At 49.1% G+C, this 27,589-nt stretch overlaps 1 protein-coding gene across 2 annotated transcripts; it reads right to left on the bottom strand.

Annotated features, from left to right (window-relative positions):
* Positions 1-11,107: 11,107 nt before the first annotated feature.
* AREG (amphiregulin) lies at positions 11,108-18,046 on the bottom strand. Of its 2 annotated transcripts, none has more exons than XM_015276315.4 (6): positions 17,821-18,046; positions 17,545-17,728; positions 15,282-15,465; positions 14,674-14,832; positions 12,918-13,020; positions 11,108-12,358 (listed from the first exon to the last, which is right to left on the bottom strand). In XM_015276315.4, the coding sequence occupies exons 1-5, from the start codon at positions 17,935-17,937 to the stop codon at positions 12,933-12,935; spliced, it is 732 nt and encodes a 243-aa protein (XP_015131801.2). In that variant the 5' UTR covers positions 17,938-18,046; the 3' UTR covers positions 11,108-12,358; positions 12,918-12,932. The 2 variants fall into 2 exon arrangements, with proteins under 2 accessions (XP_015131801.2, NP_001026708.1); NM_001031537.2 differs by having other exon boundaries at positions 17,570-17,728; positions 17,821-17,937.
* Positions 18,047-27,589: the final 9,543 nt, after the last annotated feature.

Here is a 27,589-nt window from a genome sequence, read left to right as displayed (position 1 = left end):
AAGCAGCTCCACAGCATGTTCAACCAGCTCTTCCACCATGCCTCTAGGCTGCAGCACGCTGTCATTATATCATGCGTGCCTGAAACATCTCAGCAGAACTGAAAGCTAGGAACTGAAAGACGTGTTGCTGAGTTTGCTCCCACCAACCAGCAGCAGAACTGTGTGGTTCCTGGGTGGCTCTTCAAAGGGGTGAGGAGAGTCAGACCGAGACCTCAGGAGCACCGGAATCTTCCTGCAGTACTTCTCTCTGAATTCTCTGCTGGAGAACTGAGCTATCTCAAGGCAGGAAAGTGTGCAGCTTGTTATTGTGCATACAAAGTCTTTCATTAAGTGAGTTCAGCCTGTGCCACAGACAAGTTTTGTCTGCGGTACGTGTGTGGGAGAGCACATGCATGCACACCGAGGTACACATGTACCATTGCTGAATTCATTTCTGGTCAGACTTCAGATTCAGAAGAAAAAAGAGAAAAGAAAAAAAAAGAAGCCTGGACAAATGCAATTATAAACACAACATATTCTCCCAAGACCCACACAGCCGCCTTCATGGGAGAGCAGGAGTCTGTCTATAGGATGGGCTCCGTCATTTCTATCAGGAGATAATTTCTTGCGCTTTCCTCATTCCTTTCTCCTGAGTAATACCTTCTGCTGTAAATAGAGGAGAGAGGGAGGGAAAAGGAAACCAAGCAACTTCTTCACTGCCTCACTAAACATGAATATCCCCAGAATGTTTGTTTGGGCAAATAAAATGGATTCACTGGACCAGGACCAAAGCCTGTTGGTCCCCTGTTTGCAGGTCACCCAGCTCACATGTAGCTGGTTGGCTGTGGCATCAGGAGGAACATGGTCCATAGAGCAGAGAGAAGTCAGGAGGCACAGTATCAGCCCTGCCACATCTACGTGAATCCAGTAGAAATGGAATGCTTTGGTATTTCCAAGCGGAAATCACTGGTGCAGAAAGCACTGTTCTTCTCCTGTTTCTCCAGATCAAAGCCAGTGCCAAAGAAGAACTTACAGGACGAGATAGGACTAGATAGAATGACCTCAAGTTGTGCCAGGGAAGGTTTGGTTTGGATATTAGGAAAAATTCCTTCTCAGAAAAGTGGTTGGGCACTGGAATGGGCTGCCCAGGGAGTTGGTAGAGTCACCATCCCTGAAGGCGTTCAAGAACCATGGAGATGTGGAGCTGAGGGACATGATTTAGTGGGCAATATTGATGGTGGATGGGTGTTCGGACTATGATCTTAGAGGTCTTTTCCAACCTTAATGATTCTATGATTCTGTGACTACCATCAGCAGCAGAGCAACACTGTGCTGATGTGCGGAGGGATTGTTTCTGGACTGCCCACCTCTTGAGTGTCTTCTCATCATCAGGCAAGTTCAGAGCTTTGCCATCTTCTGTCCATACCCAGACCTGCAGTAGTTATTCATTGCCTCCTGCTGAAATCAAGAGCCCACTGGTATCCTGCTGGTGTCCTCTCAGTAGGTCCTGCTCCTCATACCTACCCCATTCCTGGAATGCATCCTAAGAGAGAACCCTAGGGATCTGTATACAGACACAGTCATAGGTGAAGCAACAACCAAACAAAACAACTCAGCTCAGTGCAGTGCAAACCTGGGTAAACTCTCACATTAAGAACTGAGGCTGGAGATGAGTGGAGCTGTCAGACCTCTCTGCTTCTCACAGCGGTGACACATTTCTGACTGTGCCAGAGATGAGAGGATTGCATCACAACTGCTGAGAGTTCTCAGCATTCTTCAGCACAGCCTCCAGCTTTGTCCCCGTTGGGATCAGTGGGAAAATGCTGCAGGTACCAACCTTAGGATGTGCTCCAGGCTTCTGAAAACTGAGCAAGTGTTTCAGTAGGACTTCTGCTGTCATCTGTGAGCCTTGTACCAAATGGTGTGATTATTTTTGGAATAAATAAAAGATGTTTGGTTTGAAAAGGCTGAAATCAGACATTTCTACATTTCTTTATTCCCAGGCCAGTTTCACAGATCTCCCATAGAGGTGCTCTGAGCAGAAGAGAGAAAAGTAGCTTGCTCCCTGTGATGCCTCCCACCTGGAATCATGGTCAGAGATGAACAGCAAGCACTTTACAAGCAGCCCTGCCTGCTGTCCTAGAACAGATTTCCCCCTGCACAGCCCCCCATTTTGCAAACTCTTAATGAGGAACCTTCACCCTGAGAAGCGTCCCAGTCCAAGGGCAGAGGTCAGCTGAAAAGGAATGGCAATGACAACTCAGAGGCTATGCACAGAAGGGCAAGTTCCTGTTCACACTGACTCAGCTTGTGGCTCCTCACTGTCCAGCTAGAAGCTTACAAATTCCACATCAGACTTCACTTCCCTCTAACTTACATCCCTCTATCTTCAGCATCTGGATAGCTGCTCCTAAAACAAATCCCATTCAAGAGAGTATGGATCTCAGACATTGTGATATGACAAAGGGGAGAGGTCCCACAAAGCATGTGGGTTTCCCTAATTTTTTATTGTTCTCTGTTGGGACTGTCCACTTCTGGGTCTTGGAGAGAGTAGAACCTGGTTTATTTATGTGGCTCTTGTCTGTGTGCTAAGCTCTTTAAATAAGGCAGACTGCTCTGCCATGTGGGCACACACACCATGTGGGACCCCAGTGAAGAAAAGGATTTGCTTTTCCTTTAGGCAATTCTCCTTTCACTGGCTCTTTAATTTTAAGGCCATTCGCATTCCAAGCCAAACTGAACTAAAAATAGGAATCCTTGCTCAGAATGGCAGTGGCATGGCTCACCTACTGCTGCATTCCCATCTCACACTGCGTCGTCACACCTCTGGCTAGAGGAGTGTGCTGCAGCAATCATCCACAACTATGTGCTCTGCGAGCAGGTTTTGAAGCTCTGCCACCCCTTGGAAGCTCCCACTGCTTTTTCTTTCATGTGCTAATGCAGTTTGCTGTCTTATCTCCTCTCACATCCTTGGGGCACACCTCTTTGTCAGGCTGTACACCACCAGCAGCCCAACTAAGTGGGAAAAAACACACAGAGATTCAGCTGTCCTCCTGCTTCACCGGTACACTTTGGGCTAACCTGCAGCTCTCAAATGAATAGTGTGCTGTTTTCACTTGCATTCAGGAAGAAACAATTTGCTGCTGGAAAGTGCTGCATCTTTTGGCTTCCACCAGCAGCCACTCCTCCTTAATGCCTCACAAAATGTACAAGTGTGGGACGCAGACAGACCTCCCGCCAGCTCTGGTTCAATGAATCCCACATGAGGTTTTGTTTTCCTTTTCAGTTGTCTTTTGCATTTTTGCACACCACTTTCTAGCGCAGGGATGTGTTTCCTCCTGCTGTCTGTGTGCTGCAGCTGACTGTCATTTATTTGCTCTGATAAGGGGTTAAATATGCACAGGTACACCTGGGCGTGTGTTTGTGATGCAGGTGGCAGAGATACTTTAAAGGAAGCACCTTCCTTTGTTCCCTTAATGATTCATTCATTGGGAGTGTGGGAATTAACCTATATAAATTTTTGCTACTAGGTAGATACACCTAGATCCTGAAATAGCGGATGGGTGAGAACCAGGTACAGAGACTGTGCATTGCCCTGGTAGCAGAGAAGGAAACAAACCCATGTGGCAGGCTGGGAAGCACTGACTGCACAGTATTTCTCACGGCGTGGTCTCATCACCTCGTTTTCCGGTGACTCACCAAATATCCTACAGGGCTGTGAGAGATCCTCTGAGAAATATCTGGCTTTGCACAAGATCTTCAGGCCCTTGTCTGGGGGCTGAACTCTGGTAGCTGGAACTGCTCAAGGTGTCATTGAGAGGACTCAGGCTCAGCATTGAGCATGGCAGCTGTGCTTTGGCCGCACAGCACTGGGTGGGGGGGGTTGAGATTGCAGCAGTAGCCCAAATGAGAAAAGGGTTGGCTAGTCCTGGTTTGCTCACTGGAACTCAGAATACTTCAGCATTTGAGGAGCTGTGCAGGCTGACAGAAACACAAGGCACTAGCTGAGAGAATCCTGGGGAATGCATTGCAACTGGTGGCTTGGAAGGGCACGTGTAGGAGAGGGAACACACATAGAGAGAAGCCAGACAGGACAGAAACTATGGGGAGGAAGAATCATAGAATCATTGCGTCTGGAAAAGACCTCTAAGATCACCAAGTCCAGCCCCAACCCATCCCCACTATGCCCACTAACCATGTCCCCCAGTGCCACGCCTCCATGGCTCTTGAACACCTCCAGGGAGGGTGACTCCACCACCTCCCTGAGCAGCCTGTGCCACTGCAGCACCGCTCTTTCTGAGAAGAAATTGTTCCCAATACCCAACCTGAACCTCCCCTGGTTGAGGCAATTCCCACATGTTCTATCACTGTTGCCTGGAAGAAGGGGCTGATCCCCACCTTGCCACAACCTCCTTTTAAGGAGAACCAAAAGATCTCCTTTTTTTTCTTTTTTTTCTTTTAAGAGAACCAAAAGGTCTTCCCTGAGCTGCTTCTTCTTAAACTGAACTATCCTGGCTCCCTCAGCCATTCCCCATTAGATTTGTGCTCCAGGCCCATCACAGCTCCGTTGCCCTCCCCTGGACATGCTCCAGGGCCTCTGCATCTTTCTTATAGTGAGGGGCTGAAAAAGTACTGGGATGCTGGGCTCAGGTGGGATGAGCCCTTTCTGTCAGACTGCTGCCAAGAAACAAGTGCCTCCAGTGTTTCTGCTTCCAGGGCCGTGTATTTGTGCTCAGCAGCCCCAACCACACCAGCTAGGCCTCCGAGCTGCAGTTGGCCACATGCAACCAAGCAGCGTACCTGTGGGCTGCAAGCGCCCTTTGGGACACATCAGGTCATGGCAGGAGGTGTGTGGGCACAGCAAGCCAATGCAAAGCGCCCTCCTGTGTGGCATATCCTGCTTCACCCCAAGACATGTACGAGGTCACTGTCTGCTCACCAGTGTGCATGGGTGATACCATCTGTTTAAGCAATGCTCTCCTTGCTGTGAAGCCAGCCCAGGTGCTTTGCATTGGAGACAGTTTTTCCAACAGTAATTAGCAGGGTGAAGGAGGAAGCAATTGCCAGGCATCTTTTTGCATGGGTTGTGGCATTGGCAGCAAGTGGCCTCATCCCTGCTTCCTCCTCCCCCAAAAGCTGTGGGCCTCACCACACCTCACTTTGGTGGCTGCTGCACGGGGCCATGTCATTAACAGGACCTAGGCTCTGTCTGCTGCTCCCTCTCCTTCCCATCAGAGGAAGGACCTGCGAGGACCAGGCTGGAGGGACTGCTCACTCTGGTCCTCCTCAGCACCAGGCAGATGGGGATACTTAGATCTAATGCACATGCATGCAAAGTACTGACATCTTCGGGGTTCCCCAAAGCTTCACGCTGAAACACAGCTGAAAGACCAGTATCTACAACTGTTTCCTCCCCGCTGCTCCAGCTGTGATGGGAAGGCTCACAGCACAGAGATGAGTGTGATAACTTTGCAGCCGATCCGACACAGCCGCTCTGAAGGAAGGGCTGCAGTGCCTCCTGTTGTGTTATCAGTGCCATCAGTGCAAAGCAGGTGAGTTCAGCTCTCACGAAACAAGGGCCTAGCTTGTCTGTGTTTTGGCAGATGTTGGCTGTGATAGTTCTGCAGCTGTGATAGTGACAAGATAGCGGCTGGGAGCACCGTCATCACTGATCCACTGATATCTCCCTTTGTCCTGCTGCAGCCCAGTGAAGGGCTGACCCCTCGTTGGGTCCCCAGGGAGCCACTGTTCTATCTCAGGACCCACGGATCACCCAGTGCCATACTTCTGATGCGGGAAGTGGCTGTCCTGCAGGAGCTGTGCGGGAGGAGCTGTGGGAAGAGCAGCCAGAACTGGTCCCACCAGCCCCGGAGCATTCCTGTCCTGTGCTGATGCAACTGGATCCCATCTGGCAGAACAGCACTGCTTTCCAAAGAGCTCCCTCCACACAGAGCTGAACCTGGAGATGGCGGTGATGAAATGTGGGCCAAGGGATGGAAGGCTCTCAGCCGTCGTTAAAGCTGGGAGCGTCAGATGGAGACAGTGCTTGCTATCAAGTTGGCTGCTCCCAGGACTTCATTTTGCTTCAGGTTCACCATTCAGTGCACGCAGTGTCACTCCAGTGAGACCATGGGTGTTGAATCACAGTGTTGAACTGTACGCAACCACTTGGGACACAGAAGTGGGAACTGTTGGAGTGTGTTGTGCAACACGGAGGTGAGACAGGAAAGCACTGAGCTATTTCAGTGGCAGTGCTCATCCCACTCCCACTCAGGATTTAGTGCACGGCAGCTTTACACGACACGCTCTGCAACTGAGGATGGACTTAAATGCATCCTGAAGCTGAAGCAGCTGAACTGTGAGCATTGCCTATGTGTGCTTCAACACCAGGCAAAGAGAGAACGAGATCAGATGGTGTGGATGGTTGAGAGATCCTTCCATCATTGCCCACCATCCCTTCCCAATTGCTCTTGCACTGTCTTTGCTAACAGACGCACACTGTCAAACCTTGTGTTGTATGCTCATTAGCATTGCAGAGATTTCTTATGTAAATTGTACCAGCCCACAGTAAAACCAGTTCAGTTCCAGGCTGCACTGCTGGGATGGACACAGACCAGAAAAGAAGAACCAAGATGTTAATGATGGTGGTGGTTGGTTTTTTCTTTAAAAACATCAAAAGCAAAGACCCTGTGTAAAGACATACAGCAAGACATATCCCCAGCAAGCAGAATCACCCTTCTATATGCAGAGACCTCAAATGCCAAATTCCAAGGGCTACCTATTTGCAAGTGCCGTCACCCAGCTTGTACACACAACAGCACCTAATTAGAGGTTTGAAACTGGAGAGCAATTTTATCTGTGGATCTCGTAACTCTCCAGTCTCTCTTTGAAAGGCATGGTTATGTAGCTGATGGTAACGCTGCTTTTCCATGAAGAATCTCATAAACAAAAAGACTGCAAACACAATCAAGAAACATAAGCAAGGAGCCACAGTGTTTAAAACCGAAGAGATGTTACCGTGTCTCATGGCAGGAGTATTTGTTGGAGAATAAAAATGCAAAATCCCATACTTCTGGCCTGCTTTGCCTAGGTTTAGCACTGTGTTTCTCATCTCACCCCTTTCCAGCTGACATCCCAGGTGCTGCTGCCCTGTTCAGGCAATGTGTGAATGCTTGTGCAGAACAACCCAGCAGGATTAAACGCACAGCTACTGTTCTTGAAAAGCTTTCATCACAAATGAGAGGGACTGGGCCCTGGGAGGACACTGTTGCCCTGAGCCCTGCTGTGGTTTTACTCTGTTCCACTCCACCCAGGAGCTGTCTGCCTTTCATCCCCAACAATAATCATCTCTGGGCATAAGACAGGAAAGTGCTTTTTGGCTGGGAGAGCAGCCAGATCCACAGCAGGCAGATCCTGCATGAAAGCAACGCAGACAGATAGCAGCAGGAGCCTCACTAACTCTGTGCCTATGGAAATCACATCTGAAAGTTGCATTTGCAACTCTTTCTTTGCATTTTCCGTGCGCTCCTTTAATCATTTCAGAACATAAATCACGCTACATTAAAGATGTGAGGGCAGAGGATGCACAAGGAAGGACAGTCTTGTGACTGAGATGCGGGAGAGCTGCCAGGTGCATTTCAGGTTCGACCACCACCACTCCATCTTATCATCCCAGTGGTGAAACAGGGAGTGCAAGGCAGATCGGGCAACGCTTCGTACAGTTTGGGATGGCTTGGAGGTGCTCAGACCGTACGCTGATCAGAGCTGTTTAACTGGATAATCTAACAGAAATGCTTCAAAATGTATTCATTGCTTTGGACACCTCAAAAATCACTCCTGGTTCTGCCATTTGTAACTCGCTACCTGCAGTACTGGAGTGATCCATGTGGTGGACTGTGACGGGCCTGGAGCACAAGCCTTATGGAGAGTGGCTGAGGGAGCTTGGATAGTTCAGCCTGAGAAGAGGAGGTTCAGAGGAGACCATATGGCTCTCTACAACTCCTCAAAAGGAAGTTGGGGTGAGGTGGGTGTCAGCCTCTTCTCCCAGGTAAAAGTGATAGAACAAACGAGAAGGGCCTCAAGTTGTGCCAGGGAAGGATATTAGGAACAATTTCTTCTCAGAAAGAGCGGTGCTGCAGTGGCACAAGCTGCTCAGGGAGGTGGTGGAGTCACCGTCCCTGGAGGTGATCAAGAGCCATGGAGGCGTGGCACTGGGGGACATGGTTGGTGGGCAGTATTGGTGATAGGTTGGCAGTTGGACTAGATGGCCTTAGAGGTCTTTCCCAGTCATAATGATTCCATGAACCCCTTTCCTAAGCAGAAAGAACCTGATACCAAACACATCCTTGCTGAGCTCTTACAAACCAGCAGGTTTTGCCTGCAGACCAATTGAATGTGAGTGACTGCAATCTGATATCCAGATAGAAACCCACCACCAGCTGTGTAAGGAAAATTACACTAAGAGAAAGAAGCTGTACTTGAAGGTCTTCACCACAGCATCAATACGCAGGAGCCCACCAGCAGATAGAGGTACTGATAGCGTTACCTGGCTCAGCATGCCCAGAAAGAGGGCTTGACATCTACATTGAAGACAACACAAACCCTGCTTTTTGGCATTAGCCCAGAGCATAGCAAGCCAACAAGAGCTGCTCCCTCTGACACTCACAGGCGCAGCTGCCTCAGCTGAGCTACCTCCCCAGTCCTAGGCAAAGCCAGACCTGCAGTGAATGGGGATTACTCACCAGTGGAAGGTGTAACCAGCAGAGGAACGACAGGTATGCAGAGCTTTATTTGCAAAATGAGAAGGAATCACACTTTGCTTATTAAAGGATGTCTGACCCTTCTGTAACTGATTTATCTCATGTGAAGGACTTCTGCCAGGCACACAGTGCCCTCGCCCAAGAAGTGTGCTCACTTACTGCACTCACTTGTCAGCAGGAGTGCAAAGCAGAGCAGAAGATGGAACTGCTGGAAGGAGGGCTGCAGAGTTCATGGTAGGCAGGAAGCAGTTCAGCTCATAGACAGCTGCAAAGCATGAAAGAACTCCTCAAATTCACCACACCAGAGAAAAACAGTGTAAGGAACTATTAAGTATTCTAAAAGATCACAGAGAACACAACATGTAGGAAGGGAGAAGGAGTTTTGCAAGCAGACATGGCCCTCACTGTACCAAAATTCCTGGACATTGAGCTGGATACCAAAAATCATTTGCAGAAGTGGCTGTGTGCACAGAAAATCGTGCAAGAAACATCAGGTGGCTGCTCCAGATCTCACAGGAGGCAGCTACGAAGATGGGTATTTATGGCCAGGCTGGATGGGGCTCCGGCATCCTGTCCCAGTGATTGGCAACCAGCCCACAGCAGTAGGTCAGACCCAGCTGATCTTTAAGGCCCCCTCCAACCTAAGCCATTCAATTATTAGGGGCATAGATGCTCTCCAGACAGAGTAACATCACCACTAGAAGGCCAAAAAAAAAAAAAAGTGGGGGCAAAACCTACTGATAAAATGTGGGACCAACAACCCCTGCTTACTGCAACAAAGGGAACTGCAAGGTGAGAAAAGCAGGTTAAAAGCCAGATGGCACCTATCCTGAAGAGCATACCTGGCTGGGCAGGAGCAGGGAACACAGAGACTCAACTTGCACAGCAGTAGTATATGGACAACTCTGCTCCCATACAAGTGCTGCAACAGTGCTGGATAGGACTGACCTGCAGCAAAAGGCTTCTCTCAGACACAGCTGCCCAACTTTCAGAGAACCAGAATGTAACCCAAATCCTGAGAGAGGAACAGGAAATTCACAGAACAGGAAATTCACAAGTTGCACTGCAGCAACTATACTGGTGTTAAGCTTTAGAATTGAGGAGGGAAGAAGGAAAGTACATCTCCCTTGTGACAGCAGTGATTTCGCCTATTGAGTATTTATACTAGAAAGAAAACAGAAGGTAGAAATGACTGGGGAAGAAGAGCCTCATGGCTTTCAGGTGAGAGGCGCAATCCATTCCCAGGCTCACTGTGCTATTGCTCAGCCACCGAGATTAGGCTTGTTTACAGAAAGCAAGAAGCTTGGCACGACTTATAGCAACAGCTTTCCTTGCCAGAGCCCTAATACCAAATGTCTGTGGAAAAGCCATTCGGAGAAGTGCTATTTACTTTGGTAATGAGGTGAGTTCCCTGGAATGTAGCATTGCAGTGTTCCCAGAAGATGTTGCAATCCACTTACCTGTGCCTCAGCTACGTACCATACCACACAGGCACTCAGAGCCTGAGAACTGCTCAGCTGAGCCAGGAGACCAAGGACTGACGCTCAGATCTTCCATACAGCACTGCACCTCACTCCCACAACAAGTACACAACCTGGCTCTCCATTGAAAATTTGCTTAGTGTTTGGCTCCTTTATAAAGCTTTCCTAGCTGCCACAAGCTAAGATGCATAAATTAACTCTAATAAGAGACCCTTTATGGCAGACAGATCCTACAAGAAAGTCCTCGTAAATCCACTAACACCATAAATTTTATGGACTCATCCCCTAGTACCTATTTTTGGGCAGCACTGACCTCAGACCCCAGCTCTCTCCTGGAAGCACCTAACAGGAATACCAGCATGCAGTTGGACTAATGATTACCTGCAGAGAAAGAGAAATTAAAGGTAGACTTTCGAGGCCAAGGCTCCCTTGCCTCTTAGAGTCATGGGCCTGGGGCTACTCTGCCCTTCCTCATTTAGGATAGAATCCCAAGCCACTGCTCCAAGCCTTTGACCACACAGATGAAAGACTCTCTCTGACTGAACAATCCCAGCTCTCCACTCATTCACTGAAACTTCCATTTGAAATTTTTCTCCCAGTAAGGTAGTTCACCAAACCCCTCCCTGGAGTCCAGTACCTGGAGGATTCCTTTGTAGTTGAATTAAATGGACTTCCTACTGAAACAAGTACTGGCATCTGCACATTTTGTTTACAAACAGCTTGCATTCCTATGAGAGCACTGAGCTCTACTTTACACACCGCTGTAGTTCTCCATAGCCCTGTTTCATGCTCTTAGAAGTGTTGAAACTCACACTTAGAGGAGAAACCAAGCTCTAATTAGAAGTGTTTACATGTACTCCTGAGAGCAAGAACGAACTCTTACCATGGTTAGATTATGTAAAAAGTTTAATTATAAAATAAATAAGTTTGTTATGGAAGCATTAAATATTAAATACAATAATAAATATTTACACATTTACAGATATGTCTTGACAATTAATGGTGTTGCTCTGCTACCAGAAGAATTCTGCTCTGTTTATACAGAACACATTCACTCTTCCAAGAAGAAACTGAACTCAAATACTACTCTGTGCTCAAAATTTCACAGACATCAAGAAACTGAGGATAGCTGGGTCAGAAAGGTTTGAGGTAAGTCAAGTTCTTCACATCATAATGAAGAGCATAGGAGACCACCGCGTGCTGAGTAACAATGCTTGAATTTAGTTCTTCAAAGGAACTGGTTTTTTTTGGTCAAGTTCTCATATCGCCAGATCTGATTAAACTGCTCGACTTCAAGTGCAAGCAGCACCAACCGTCTGGATAACAGAAGCATTTTGTTTCAGCCAATGGAGAGATGCTGCAACATCAGTGTCCAGACTTATCAGCTTGTTTGAGCACATGTATTCCTTCAGAGACAGAGCTTCAGATCTCACATTTGTTGTCTCAGCATCTTGAGATGAGTTTTAACTCTGCATCACACACACACAAATTGATAGCTCCACTCACACAATAAGTCCTACTGGGTTCAGAGGGCATACCTTCCACATGTACAGTAACAGAACCCAGGTGTGGTTGACAGACCTGTCACCAACACCCTGCAAGTCAGAATTAGAGATGAAATTCTTTGAAGCAGATATCAACAGGGAGCACACACAGCAACAGCAGAATTTGGTTTTGTCCACTGAGGTCTAGTGAGATGAGCTCTTCCCTTCTCTACCTTGGAAGAGAGGAATCTCCTCCCCTCCATCTTGCTCTCCTGGGAGCCACAACTTCTGCCCCTCGGGGCTAGAGCTGCCAAAGGAGACTTGCTAGCAGAAGAAAGTCCATCCACATACATGCAGAGTCTGGAGGTCCAGCACCAATAGAGAAAGCTCAGGAGTAGTCTCCAGCAGGTCTTGATAGCAGCCCTCTACCTTTATAGTGGCAGCTCCTTCCACATTGTTGTATCAAGCTGTAGCAGTTAACTGTCCTCCCCAGCAAGTGATTCAGCAGCAAATGGCACATTGGGCATCTCCCTGCAGTAGCCTCTGTCTTGATGAATCAGGGCTTAGTGACAACAGCTCCAGCCCAGTGTCCAGGTAGATGTGTCAGGTAGCCAGAGGTCCCCTGCAGCTTGGCAATGGCTACATCAGAGTTGTTCTGTAAGGGGAAGACCAGGCACATTAACTATCACCCAAGACACGACCACTCTGCACAAGAACTAGAGCAAGCCTACACGCGAGCAGGCAGCTTTGCCCTTGTCCACAGTCTCTAAGCACCAGAAACTCCCTAATGCCTTGAGGAGATGTAGAAATGCTCAGTACTCCTCTTATGAGGGTGTTGGTCCATCCGGTGCTGCACCATCTCATGATGGAAGGCTGCCATGGTTTCCTGTACTAACTCACCCTTGTCTAGAGATTAGTTTTGATTCTCCAAAAGGGACTCATCTCAATAGAGCTTTCCATTACTGGAATGGATTATTTCTTTGGGTTTTGGCTGTTGTCTTAGAGAGTGCGGTTGAATTCACATGCTTAAAATCCAGTGGTTTTGGAAAACCAGTGAACTGGGTCATACACACGTAACCTGCATGTTTCAAGGCACTTGGAGTGCTAAACAAAAAGTGAAAGGCAATGCTAGCTTTACTGAACATGCATGCAACTCCTGCACGGGCAGCTCAAGCCTGGAAAAACTAAAACAAGTTGGAAGTTGGCTCACATACCTGCTTTCTCCTAATTTATACACCAACATGGCTATTTCTGTTCTCTTGTCGAAGTTTTTTCCTTTCTTCTTTCTCTTCATACTGAGGACACTTTTTCCTGACCCTGTGGAATTGGAGTGCATAAGATATGATCATTTTAAAGCCTGACATCCATCCATCCATCCCATGCTCCGTAGCTATGCCCTTTGGATCCTCAAGCAGCTCCTAGGCACCAGGAAGCTTTGAGCACATCAATATGAGTGTTCTATTCAGCTACAAGATGTATCCAATAGCTTGATAGCATCAAGGAGCCTTGGGTTAAGCACAGAGCTTTGCCACACATAGCTGGGGCTTCCTGATATACGCACCATCAGGTAGCAAGAGGCTGGGAGCGTGCAGAGCATAGGGAGACTTTCTGGGGGCCAGATTTCCTGGAGGCTATAGCAAACAGCTGCAACGTGCAGAGTGATGGGAACTTCAAGGGGACAGAAATACAAGTGCATGTGTCCCGTAAATAAATCAAAAGCCAGCTGCTAACAGCACTTCTCATTATTAGCTCTTTACTAGTGCTCCCAATAGACCACCCAGCTTCTCCAGAGGAAGGTACAGTCACATCCATCTCACTGTTTAAGCCTTTGAGGGTTTAGATCATGAAGAACCAGAACCACCATCCTACTGCAGGGCTCACTTCAGAAGCGAGCAATGCTCATTCTCACTGCACTACGGAACTGGTTCTTTCTCATAGCAGAGTGGAATGAGAGTGTTCCTCCCAGTGTGCCTCAAGTTTAGATCTAAATATGAAGCAGCAAAACAAATGCACACCTTGTTTCCTGAAATGCAGGGATGGGTACAGCATGTACCAAATTCTGTCAGTGTACTTTGAGATCTAAAATTAGACTGCACTTCTGAGTTCCACCTGCACTACCCAAGCCCTGCTGCAGTGCCAGACCTGGGGGACCGCTCCTGCATTCAGAAACACTGGAGCCAGGTTCCCAGTGCAACTACCTGAAGTCAGCACAAGTCCTGGAGAACCAACTGACAAGATGCAGAGGCACAGCTGACCAGAAGCTGCTGGATACCACTTGTCAGCAGGTAAAAGAAGAGTTTGATGCAATGCTTGAAGCATGCACTCAAAGTTTTGTTTTTTTTCCACTTGATTCACAGCAGGACCTCAGGTTATCTACCACACTGCAGCTGTTAATCACAGAACAATTGCTTCCTTATTCTTAGCAGCAAGCAGTACAGCACTTCAGACTGACAGCACTTACTCCCCCATTTGATGCCCCTGCAATGCAAGTATTTAAGCCTAGCAGCCTCTGTTAATTAGTGGCCAGCTGCAAAACGCCTTCCTTCCAGCTGTGCAGCCAGCTGTCGGATCACAGCCACACACTGAGCAGCTACATTCCCTGCTGGCAGGCCTCTTCTGCACAAGGATTGGGAAATGCACTGCTGCATCAGCATGAACGCTCCTCCTCCAGCTCCTGCTGATGTTCAGTAGCACTAAGTGCTCTGGTTGTAGGGGGAGCAGGAAGACTTGTTTTAGAACTCAGCATTCACAGGTTGCTGATAGCAAAAAAAATATAAAGGGGGGGGGAGGAAATGAACACTCAGTAGCTTGCAGACTTCTCAGACCTTAAGACACATGCAAGCCAGAATAGGAACTTGTGTGGAAGACCTCCAGAAGCACAGGTAATTCAGGTAAGTGTATTTTGCAACTACTGGACACAAGTCCTGCTCACACTTGTGCTAGACATACACTAAAGAGCATAATACTTACTGCACTATCACAATGATAAGTACAGCAACAAAGCTGATGCTGGAGAGCAGGACAGCTACCACGACCAACACAGTCTTTGAGTAGTCTGCCACATCATTCTTCCTTTGAGTCTTCATGAACTGTTCACCACAGCGTTCACCAAAATAGTCCTGATAACACCTGCAACAAACATCAACACAAGTTCTTATCAGCTCCCATACTGTCTGGAGCCAAGGATGCCCACACACAGTCAAGCCTGACTTTGACATCCTCAGAGTTGCACATGAATCTCAAGATGCTCACTTGGAGCATGCTTATGGAACACAGTCACTGCTCTAGCAGAAGGTTTGTCAGTATTTCAACAAGTCGAGATTAGTTTGGGTGTGATGTCCCAGCAGGACACACCTTTCCATTCTTTAGGTTCAAGTTTATGACCAACCGATGAGTTCAGTGGCTTGTTATGCATCTCAGATTCCATCAGCACTTAATTTACATGGCAGAAAGATTCTCAGTCAAAATACTGTAGGAGATGTATCTAGGCCAAGCTGACACCAGTTTTTCCCTCTAAGCCTTCCTATGCCAGCAGCACATGCAAACCACACCTCACTCACACACTGCACAGAACTTACTTGCAGGTTGCCATCTGAAGATGCTGTAAGTACACACATTCACCATGGATGCAGAAGTTTTTGTACTCCATTTCACAAGGAGTCCCTTTCTTTTTGTTCTTCCCTTTATTCTTCCTCCTCCTCGGTTTGCCAGCATTCTTCTCACTCCCCCTCTTTGCTGGCTTGGGTTTAACCACAGGTTCCACTGAAAAGGACAAGGTGGCTCAGTCTAGCATTGCAGAAAAGCTACATGCTGTGCAAATGCTATTACAGGGGTTGGGAATCATTGCAGGAGAGCCTCTGAGCAGGAAGCATAGGATGCAAGTCAGCAAAAGCCGAGCACTTCGCATCCAGAGACAGCAGGCTTCAAGGTTCATGGAGCTCAACTCTGCCACCGCATCCTGACCAACACAGACAGAGCAGTGTGAGAAGATGCGCTGGGAAGGCCACCAGAGATGGAGATAGAGTGAAACTGCATAGGTTCAAGCAAAGACCTGTGCTGAATATTATGAGGCTGCACTGAGCCAAACCATCCCCTCATTTTATATAGACTCAGACACAAGGCTAACCAACTCCATCACTCTAAACTCTCTATTTGCATCAGTGATGAAAGGCACTGTGAGCTGCTAGATAGTCCCGGGCACTTGTAGAGGCATGACAGCCTGCTATCCCACTTATCAGACTTGTTTCTCCCAAATAACCTGCAGTGCTATCCTCAGCAGAAGAGATGCTTCATTTCCAGTTCTCCTACTTTGAGAGAGATGCCAAGCGCACCAAAGGGTGAAAGCAGGATCATCCACAAGAGACAGGTTATTTGTTCTGCCACTTGCTGTTGCCCCTCATTATCTCAATTAAATCTCCAGAAGAGTGTGGTTTAAAGGCTGGTGGTGACTTAGTAGTCTGTAGATTTGAGGAAGGCAAACACCTTCCTTGAACAAGGAGAACAAGGCAGTCACCAACTGAGGAGTACAAGCTACATAGCAACAAAACTCTGCAGCATTATTATGGAGCAGTCTGGTCCAACTCTGGCTCTCTGAGCAAGCCATCTCTTTACCGCTAGCCATAAGGCAAGTTCTCCCAGAGGGATGCCACACTATTTGAGACTGGCAGTTAACCAGGTAAGTTTCAACAGGCCTCAGAAATAGCAGACAGCTGCAGCAGTCTTCTCAGCTGCTTATTTCTCTGTTGTGCTACACAGATAAGCATAATGGTTTCTAACTACCTCATAGAGCTACGTGTCTGGTGACAAGAGATCCTGCAAAAAGAAACAAGGTGTAGCTCGCTATTGTCTAGACAGCGAGCATTTTAAGTTCTAGAGCAACAAGCTTGGCTTGAAGTCACTTAAAAGCAGAATTGCCTTTAGCAACCAGAAGTCTGATTCAAATGGCATAAGCTATATTAATATGCAAACCAGGAGCACTGCTCCTGCAGCAAGGTTTCCTATCCCTAGGACTGTGAATTCACAGCAGAGTCCTCTCCTCTGTCCTGTTTGACCTGATGCTGAGGTTCATGCTTAGATAATTGAGGCTGTTCCCATTCCCCTCTTCAAGGCTGAGGTTGTCAGTTTGATCTGCGCCCTGTATGTAAGCTGCAAAGCCAAGAAAGCCATCTGCAGTTGAATCATAACTTGAAGGATGTACAGATAAACCACTTGCCAAGTAGAAGAGCTGGTCTACAAACCAACCGCCTCGGTAGCAAGGCTGGTTTCTGTGCAGTTATACAACACAAGTCACCACACCAGTAGTTCTGCTGGCCAAACTGCTCTCTGATCTGATATTCCTGCTCCGCATGGAGGCTTCACACTCCCAAAGAACTGGAGTGAGCATCCATGATTCCAAGTCAGCATCCAGAGCAGAATCCCTCTGGCCTCATCCACATCCCAGGGTGTTCCTCCAGCAGCGGGAGCCCATCCTGGAGGGCAGCAGCACACACCTACAGAGCTCTGCAGAGGAGCAAATCCCTTTGGAGGCTGAGGCTCACGAAGTGCCTCCATGGCTCACTTTACAGCCACACAACCAACCAGACTCTCCCATCCCTGCCATATCACTGCTTGGGGGCTGCTCAGGCATCCCCGTGGTTCCCAGAGGCTTACAACCCATGCACACAATTTCGCACGGCCTAAAGGACGCTTAATGAGCTCATTTAAACCCCAACTTCGGAGCCGAGCAGCACGTGGAGCTCCTACCGGTGCCTCCAGTCAGGCTGTTCTCCCCCCATCACAGCCCGGCTGGCAGGATTAGCGCAGAGCAGCGGCACGCTCAGCCCACGCGCAGCCCTCACGCACCTCCACGCCCCTTCCTGAGGCTCACCTCGGACCAGGTCCCCCACCAGGTATTGGTGCGCGAGCGGCGCCTCCTCGTACTCCTCCTCCTCGTAGTCGGAGCCCGGCGCGGGCTCAGGCTCCCGCGGGCCCCCGCGCCGCTCGGGCTCGGTGCCGTTGGGCTCGGAGGCGACAGCGGTTCGGCAGGCTGCGGGGACACAGACAGCGCGGTGAGCGCTCAGCAAACGCATCGACATCCCCCCTTCCTCCACCTCCTCCTCCCCGCCCTCAGCCACGCACCTGCGAGCACGGCCAGCGCGGCCAGCAGCGCCGCGGCGCGCATTGGGGCTCCGGGGGCGGCGGTGACGCGGAGAGGACGCGGGCGGAGCGGGGACCCGGCGGTGCGCAGCGCTCCATAGGGGCCGCCCGCCGCCGCCGCCCGCTTTATAGGCAGCGGGGCCGCGTCACGGGGCGGAGCGGGCAGGTAGCTGAGGGCGGGGCGCAGGTGAGGGCGGGTGAGCAGAGATGGAGTGCGTCTTTCCAGAGGCAGAGATGTGCGCCTGCGGTTTGCTCTGCCCCACAGGCGGGGTTTGCTCTGTGGGTATGGCCAAAGAGTAGTCCACGTGACCTTCTTTCATGAGACTTTCTTTCATGGGACCTTCTTTCCCTATGATGTACTCCCAGGATGGAGGGATACAGCCTCCCCAGTCAGTTTTCTGTTTTCCCATCCTTTGGTCAGAGAGAGATTGACCAGAAACAGACACTTTAGCAGGGTCTGTTGTGATAAGATAAGGAAAATGGTTCCAAACTAAAAGAGGGGAGATTTAGACTGGGCGTAAGGAAGAAGTTTTTTATGATAAGGTTGGTGAGGAACTGGCACAGGCTGCCCAGAGAGGTGGTGGAAGCCCCGTCCCTGGAGACATTCAAGGTCAGGCTGGAGGTGCTCTGAGCACCTGATGTAACTGTAGGTATCCCTGTTCATTGCAGAGGAGTTGGACTGGGTGGCCTTTAAGGGTCCCTTCCAACTCAAATGATTCTATGGTTACATGAATTTCACATAATTTCTTCCAGATCAACATGAGAAGCACCGAAGCTTTCAGCCCAGCACTGTGCTTGGCATGCTGCTAAGCAACGGAAAATAGCACCCAAAGTGGGGGAAAGGTTGAGTGAGCCAAGTTCAAGTGGCCGTTAGCTGCAGTGTTTGGAGAGCAAACATGTCACATCCCATGCCTGACTCATTGCTCTCTCCTCCAGTCTCCAATCAGTGGCTCTGCAGCTTCTTCTCAGAGAGGACACCCTCTGGAGGTCACCTCTTCTTAGGACATGCCCCAGTGCTCTGCCGTACATCGCCCACACAGCTTCCATTGGCTGCAGAGGGAGCCAAAGGAAGAGGAAGATTTTGGAAACTGTGTTGGGTTTTGCCCCCGGCTGAGCTGCTGGAGGACATCCCCAGGGGTGGTGAAAGGAGAAGAAGCCATGAAGGAATGCAGGACTCTCCCCATGGGTTGTCCTGCTGCAATGGTGCAGGGCTCGCCTTCAGAAGGGTGCTGCTTCCCTGTAGGTGCAGAGTGCCACCTACTGAACCACCACTTGATATGATCCAAGTGGAACTACGTGCCTAGGATGTGAAGTTATGCATGTTCAGCCTTCAGACAGGCAGAATATGTAGATGACATTTCACCTGTCCTGACCCCACCGTTAGGGGAGCCACCCCTCTCCCACCCTGCTCTGCCCCTGTCCATCACCACCATGCAGCAGCCCTTGGGGTGTAGGCAGGACTTGCCCAGTGACACCAATCCAGATGGCTGCTCAGCCCCAGTGGGGCATCACATCCTCCAGAGGTGTCCATGTGCTAACTGCGATCTCATTATTCACTTTCTTTACTTTTGATAAAACCCTAGAGAAATGCGTGAAGGGAAAGGAAGTCGCTGCAATTGCTGCCCATTAATTTTCTCTACTGACATCAAATGTTTGTTCTGTAGGGGCGGGCACAGCTGAGCTGGGTGTTTGAGCATGAGTTATCCTTTCCCATGCACCCAGGTGAGAGCAGGTGGAAGGGGGATGACTCAAGCGGTGTCTGTCTGGGCAGCTCATGACTTTCTCTCAACTTCTGATCTGCAGATGCCATATCTTCTGCTATCAGCAGCCACCTCACAGGCTGGGAGAGGGCTTTGAAGTGTGGTGTGCGTGACTCCAGTTCCTGCTGATGCAAGCCAGGAGTGCCATAATAAAGGGGACGTGGAAGCCCAGCCCGGATGCTGAGGAGGAGGGAAGGGGAAGGGCCCGGATGCTGCACCTCTGGAAATCAGCACAGATCATGCTCTCCTTTGCAACACACAGATGGCTGTGCATTCCTGCTCTGAAAATCTTCAACAGCGATGTTGCTCCTGAGATGATGATAGTCCCACATTGCACCCTTCCTTTCCCAGACAGCTATGCTGGAGTGGGGCTTGAATGGGTAAAACCTGTCCAGAAAGGGAATAATGTTATAACTCAGGTGAGACATAAGTCCTGCCCAGTGCTGGGAGGATGTTTGGAAGCTGCCTGCTGTGAGCACTCTGCTACCAGCTCTGACTGCTCCATTTTCCACCCAGCGTGCACCCAGCGGCTCTCATCTGACCCAACACATCCTCCAGTGCTTGCCCACTTGTTTGTGTGCAATAACTCAGCAAATCCTTTGGGAAGTTTCTGACCCCAGCGATCACTGTAAGGGCTGAAGCAGTGAGCTGGGTGAAGCAGCATGGAGTTACACCGGAACAGCTAGCCATCCTATGGGGGGAGCACTAGAACTCGCTGTCCGTTCCTCCATCTCCTTGGGTGATCCACTCACTGGAAACTTCTCTAGCAGTCTCAGGCTGTGTCCTGACCACATCCTCCCCGAGGCAACTCTCCATGGTACCGCAGCACAACGCCACTTCCTGACCACGCTGCTCCAAGGGAGGGACAAAAAGGGGTAGAGTTGTTAGACAGGAATCCCTAAAGAAACTGGGACTTCAGCTGTTGTCATCAGTGTGAGCTGATGCACGAATGTCTGTCTGGCCCTTCACTTTGCACATCAGTGTTTCACCTGCATCCTGCACATAGTTTGATAGGACAAGAGGTAATGGCTTTAGGTTGTGCCAGGGGAGGTTCAGGTTGCATATTAGGAAACATTTCTTCTCAGAAAGAGAGGTGATGCAGTGGCACAGGCTGCCCAGGGTGGTGGTGGAGTCACTGTCCCTGGAAGTGTTCAAGAACCATGGAGATGTGGCACTGAGAGACATGGTTGGTAGGCTATATTGCTGGTAGGTGGACAGCTGGACTGTTTGACCTTAGAGATCTTTTCCAACCTTAATGATTCTGTGATTCAGTATTATATGTTGAGAACACCGTGTCGCTGGTAAATGACCATCCAATCTCAGCTCGGACAACGCGTGTAACTACATGTGCACTGAGGCTGTTGAAGAAGTAATGTCTATTGTTGGGAAATCACAGGCTTTTTCTTTCTCCAGTGTCTTACAGATTGAGCTGGAGAAGACTGGAGCACAAAACGTCAGATTAAAAAAGCCCCACCACAAACATGCAAACAAACAAATAAAACCCCGAACACTGCATTTTTAAAAGCTAAAACACAGTTGCCTCTAATACTTGCAATATTAGTTACATATCTCCTGGTTTCTTTATCCCATGCAACTTTTACACAATATCACTTTTTTGCACACGGTGACAAAGTGACTTTCTGTCAGCAAAAGCCCTTTTAACAGCCAAAAGGTGGTTGTTAATTATCTCATGTTGAATGCAGCCTCTTCTTTGTAAGGAATACTGCGTGACACAATCAGAGCCAAACATAGCTGCTGGTTTTCACAGCAGAGGGGCAACCTCTTGTAGCTGCAGCACAAGGCAAAGTTCCTTGGGGTGGCCTTGCTCAGATAGACCAGCCATCACTTGGGATAGGTGTCAGGCTGCCCCAGAAGGACCTTGGCTGTGGAAGTCCATCCCAGATGGAGCAAACTGGTGCCGAAGGAAGCTGCAAGACATGGATTGGATAACTGAGTCTGTTAATGGGTGAATACCACATCCCGTTTCTCACTTCAGTGACTTGAGCGTGAAGTCAGCACGGGGATGTGTTATCAACCTCTTTGAAAGCACACAGCATGTGAGTGAATTACATGGTGCTAAGCATTCTGGGGGACTCCCACCTCACATGAGGACTAGGAGCACGTGACCAAAATAGCCGATGTTTTCCTTCCGTGTCATGGGTTGTTTCCATTAGAGAAATAAAGTATGCATGAGAATCATTTGGGAATTCTCTCTTGGAGGTGCAGCAGAACTTTCAGCTTTTTACTTGAATCACCTGAATTACCCAAACCACCGCGCTGCCGGGAAGGGGATGGCATCGGTAGCGTCATGTCACAGCTGAGTGTTTCCCAGTGCCCTCCCACTGGCGCATCAGTGGTGAATTTTACCTACATAAAGTCATTTTGTATGTGAAAAAACAATGAATCACAAAGAGAAGCCCAAAGCAATTAGAAATTCCTTTCCTCTCACCTTTGCCAAAGTGGGATTTTTTCCCCAGAACAAAGCCTGGGCAAGCCTCCTTACGCACAGCAATGATTACGTAGGTTGTTCTGGATTTTGTTGTGTGCTTTTTTTTTTTTTTTTTTTTTTTTTCACAGACCATGAGTAAGCAAAGAAGCTGAGGAGAACACTCTACTTCATGAGCAGTTTGTTATGCTTCCTTGGAAATCCCATTGTGCTGGCAGTACCTGAATTGGCTGCAGCTCCCGTGCCCCGTGACGCCGGCTGCCTCCAGCCACACACATCCATCTGTCAGCATTGCTCCTCATGTCTCCTCTTCCATCACACTGCCTTGGTCCCCAGCAGGCTGAAGCATGGAGCCAGTGCCTTCCCAGCAGAGGACTGCTGAGAAACCGCATGAGTAAGGCCTTGTTTGCATAAAGATGGCACAATCACACATGAAGGAGGCTTCCAGAGCACAGCCTCATTTCCTTCTGCTTTTGTTTAGGAAAAGCCCATATTCTTGAAGTTCTTGTACTTGTTGGCATTGGTGTGTCACAGAGGTGTCCTCTAATGTATGAGCTTTGGTGAAAGGTTTTCCCCCACCCTGAGCAGTGCCTTCTGACCTCTTCGTTCCGGATGTACCTGCTTCAATGGTAATGAACGGTCTCTTCCATTCTTAACACCAAAAAGTTATTCCCAAGCTTGCTGAAGTTGCCTGGAATGAACATATTTCTATAGAAAAAAGAGGGAATTTAATGAAATTGGTCTAAATTTAAAATATTTTAGAATTTAAATATTTAGAATAATTGAGTAATAGAATCACAGAATCACCTCTGTTAGAAGGCATCCTTAAAGGCCACCTAGTCCAACTCCCCTGCAATAAGCAGTGATACCTACAACTACAGCAGGTGCTCAGAGCCCCATCCAGCCTGGCCTTGAATGTCTCCAGGGATGGGGCTTCCATCACCTCTCTGGACAACCTGTGCCAGTACCTCAACACCCATTCTGTAAAAAACATCTTCCTTCCATCCAATCTGAACCCACCCTCCTTTAGTTTGAAACAGGTTCCCATGTCCTATGAGGATTTAACAATCCTCATTTAACAATCCTATTAGGAATTAACAGACTCTGCAGAGCACTGCAGCCAGAAAGACGTTTCCCCCCACATCAGTAGAATGCTGGAAAATAAAATTAAAAACACTTAAAAGAATGAGATGAACTGGAAAACATGCACAAGGCTTTGTATGGAAACTCGGCAATGGCCATACGGTTTCCATTCAAGAGTCGTGTTTCAATATACAGACCCACATGAGTGCCAAGTGCTCCATTCTGCAGGTGTTATGTATTGCACACTGTGTGCTGTAGTAAGCGAACTCATTAAGAGTGTTGGAGGGAGTTGAATGGACTTGAATCCAGGCTCACTGGGGCCCTACGGGCCTACAGTCACAGCGGTCTTGCACTGAACTTTAGAAATGCCTCCACGGATGCTATTTGCATGCAAGCTCCATCCCATTCCCACTGCTAAATGGGAGGTCCACATTTCCCCAGCATGTCCCCACAGAGGCGGAGGTGGAGTGCTGTGCCATCGGCCCTGCTGGATGGTTGCTCTCACCCCTGGGTCCAGGCTAGGTTTATATGGGAGGCATCGCTCCACCAGTGCAGAGAGGAGACTCAGTGCTGTCACTATTCGAGTGCCACCGGTGGGCCGAGCAACTCCTGGCTGAGCTCATTGCCAAAGCCTGAGAGGACACCGTGACTCCCACATTCTCAGACTGTGAGCTCAGGCGGCTCGTTTTGAAGTGGATGAATTTGCAGGAGGGGTGTCTGCGAGGTGCCTTAAATCTATCATTCGGCTTGGCATCGCTGTCAGGCTCTCCTGAGGATGAGCTGAGTTTCGAGACACCAGCAGCCTTGAGGAACAAGCCTTTGGTGACTGCGCAGATCTGCTGCCAGGCCCAGGCTGGGAAGATGAGACTTATCTGGGATATATCAGGAACCTGAACCCTGCAGCAACAATTGGCTGCTCCAAGGACAGCACACATGGGGAACATGGAGGCCATTGGAGATGCATGTCAGATCAGAATGGGCTGCAGCCACATATCTGCACCTATGGGGTAGTCTGACTTTCCAGCTTCTATTTCCATTCTGTGTTACACTGAAATTTTGGAATTATTTTTTCCATGTGGGGTTGGCAATGCTGCAAATTTTGCATTGGCATAATGCTAGAACAGATTTTCTTCGTGCACATAAAAGTATCCTTTATTTGGTAAGCTCAGAATGTTCTCTGCTGTTTGGGACACCAAACGCTCCTTTTCAACAAGAGATTTCTGCATGTTGCTTCTTTCTGCCAGCTGGCATCCAGTGACAGGACTGGGCCTGATGCACAGCACGATACCCCACGCCAAGAGATTAGGATCTGCAATGGGAGATGGCAGTCTGCGATGTGACCACTAGGTGGGAACAGAACCAGTGGCAGAAGACTCATGGGCCATAGCTGTTCAGGAATACTGACTAAGGAAGTCCTTTTCCTTTTGTTTGTCTGATTTGAGATCATTAGAAACTTTCTAGCTGAGCCTCCCAGCTGCTGAGGGTCTGCAATACCCTTGGTTGCAGTGTTCTCTTCCCATTCCAAAACATGCTAGGAGGAAAGCTCTTGGAGCTGGCTTGGGAAAGGTTTGTGAGCATCTCTCTCAGCGCTCCCTGGAAAATGATGGCTTGCATTCCCTCTGCCCAGACTTCCCTGCTGGTGTAAATCTGATCAGATCTTCCAGCATTTGACCTTGCTCACAAAAGTGCTCCTGTCTTCCTGGCAATCTTCCTACAGGGGCTGAAACTTGCTGCCTCTTGCACCACTGTTTTAAAGATGCTTGTTATTGGTATGGATGGGATGGTTGGATTGGGAAGGCCAAAGGTGCATCGATTTTGAGAGGCACTGAGTCCTCCCATTTGCTGTTGACTTTATTATGGTGTCCTTTTGACAATAAGACGTCTCACCGACTTTTCTTGCCCTTATTTAAGCCCTATTCTTTCCTGATTTTCTGATACCTTATTATAACTCTTTGGGCTGGTTTCCACTGTTTCCCTCACAGAAGCAAGCTGATGGTTTACTCACGTCTTATTTCATGCATCCCATTGGAGATCCATCTACCATTAGCTGTCTTATCTGCTAAAATAAGCCCTGTTTCCCCCTTCTCTGCTGCCTAAATGAGAGCAGTTCTGGAAGAGGCAGCTAAACTGGCTTTTCTTCCTCATTCATATGTGGCTTATACAACTACCTCAGTTTTCCGTTATAATAAAGAGCACTGACCATCAGCCTGAAAAACCAGAACAAAAAGAGCCACCATCACAGGACCACTGGCAAACATCCATGGACAAACAATCGCTCTATGTTGAAGCTGCTGCTGGATCATTATTGCATTTCTTCTCCTAAAATCCTGCTGCTTTTCATACCAACATCTTGATGCCCTCTGCTGACTGAATCAGAAGGATCAGACCAGCAGCAACCAGGGTGGGGCAGAGAGATTTCTCAATATTTTTTGGCCAATTGTTTTAATCTTCCAGTTTGCTGGGAAAGCTTTTAATCGCACTGGATGGAATTATGTAATGGGAGTGTTAGAGTAATTTAGGTTTGGCACCAGCTTTATTAAAATAATAATGACTATTTTTGCAAGACCAAACTTACGCACTTTTCCTTCCTTCCTTCCTTCCTTCCTTCCTTCCTTCCTTCCTTCCTTCCTTCCTTCCTTCCTTCCTTCCTTCCTTCCTTCCTTCCTTCCTTCCTTCCTTCCTTCCTTCCTTCCTTCCTTCCTTCCTTCCTTCCTCCCTCCCTCCCTCCCTCCCTCCCTCCCTCCCTCCCTCCCTTAATATATCCCTTCCTCCCTCCCTCCCTCCCTCCATCCATCCATCCCTCCATCCATCCATCCATCCATCCATCCATCCATCCATCCATCCCTCCATCCATCCATCCATCCATCCATCCATCCATCCATCCATCCATCCATCTTTTCTTCCTTTCTTCCATCCATCCCTCCCTTCCCCCATCCTTCCATTGACCCCTCCCTCCCTCCATCCATCCATCCATCCATCCATCCATCCATCCATCCATCCATCCCTCCAACCATCTCTCCCCCCCTCCCTCCATTCATCCACCCACCCATCCTTCCATTCATCCACCCGTCCATCCTTTCTTCATCACAAACAAAGATGATTGCAGCTGACCCAGCCCAGGTGTGCAATGAGTGCGTGACCTGTAAGTCTTTCCAGCCCATTTCAGCTCCCCTCCTCCCCGTGCCCCAAATCTGCCCTTCTCACAAGCAGTACTGAGGTGAGGCACTCTGTGCAATCAGACTTGCCTCTGTGCAGCTGACAACCAGCCCTCCAAACATCCTCCGGCCCTGTGATGTAACCCAGGATCACCAGTGAGTCTTCCTCTGGCTCTCGACACACTGTTGGCATCGCTGGCTGACACACTGCAAGGAAACCCGCTGGGGGGACACATGACTCACGGAGGCTTCAGATTGCTGAAGCACCTCCAGTGACATTACCATGAAGTACGCAAGGTAGGACGGCCTCTGGCCAGAGAGAGGTCGGCCTCCCGAGCTGCATGCCTGCACCGGAGAGATGGAGGTGGTGCCAGCAGAAACCATGGGAGGAATGAGGGAGGTTCACTCTCAGAGAGAAATTAGCCGGGTGTGTCAGAGGACCAGCCACGCGGTTGCGGGGCTGGTAGCCGCAGTCCAGCTGGCACGCCGTGAGCTGGCAGCCCGGTATGCAACCTCGAGCTCACCGCTTGCTCAATCGTATGCAGGAGGGAAGAAAATACAGGATTTGAAGGGCTGCTTTGGGCTGGGATCGAGATGAGCAACAGGTAGGTGGGGAATGCCCAAGCCAAACTGAGGCAGTCAGCTCGAAGTTAGATGTTAAAAATTAGTTCCCACCAGAGAAGGCTGTGCAAGCATGGGGCTGTGGCTGCTATCAGCTGTCACCCAGCAGAACAGGTTCCTCTGTGACATTACAAGAGAAGGAGAGAGGAAGTGAAAAGCTGAGGAGCAGATAATGAGGGCCTGCAACACATCACTCAATTAGCAGGGATTGACCTGCAGTGCTCTTCTAACTGGGTGCCAGGGAGGTGTGTACTGCCTCGACACAGAAGCTCCAGGAGTTGGTGGTACCTCTGCTGGAGAGACCATGAGCACTGGAAGCTGAACAAAGCACACACAGAAATTGCCTTGGTGCTAGGCACAGCCCTGGAGGCCATCAGGGCTCTCCTGCTGTGCAGTGCCTGAGGGATCTGCCATGAGCAATGTCGGACTGTGCTCAGATGGCATCTTTGTGTTGATAAGCAGACCTCTCTCCTCCTCATTGCTGCATGCACTGACCACTGAGGCACCTGGGGAGGAGAAGCACAACAAAAGCAGGCAGAACCTGGGCAGAGCTGTTCCATCCGGGCCGAGCTGTTCCACTGCAGCCTGGCTCTGCCCAACCACACCTTTGCTTTGGTACTCATCAGTGGGAAGATAACAGAGAAAGTAAGGCAAGGTCAGGAAGTGAGTACTGAGCTGGGGAGAAG

The sequence above is a fragment of the Gallus gallus genome, chromosome 4 (assembly GCF_016699485.2).
Source record: "Gallus gallus isolate bGalGal1 chromosome 4, bGalGal1.mat.broiler.GRCg7b, whole genome shotgun sequence".
NCBI classification, from domain to species: Eukaryota; Metazoa; Chordata; class Aves; order Galliformes; family Phasianidae; genus Gallus; species Gallus gallus.
The sequence above is the reverse complement of the archived record's forward strand: the minus strand, read 5'-3'. Positions and strand labels throughout refer to the sequence as shown.

Bases quoted from the DNA above. Each gene is read 5' to 3' on its own strand.
- AREG (XM_015276315.4), bottom strand. From the start codon at position 17,937: ATGGAGCGCTGCGCACCGCCGGGTCCCCGCTCCGCCCGCGTCCTCTCC. The intron at 17,729-17,820 runs GTGCGTGGCTGA...GTGTCCCCGCAG, and splicing joins CGCGCTGGCCGTGCTCGCAG to CCTGCCGAACCGCTGTCGCC. The intron at 13,021-14,673 runs GTAAGTATTATG...CCAATTCCACAG, and splicing joins CTTATCATTGTGATAGTGCA to GGTCAGGAAAAAGTGTCCTC.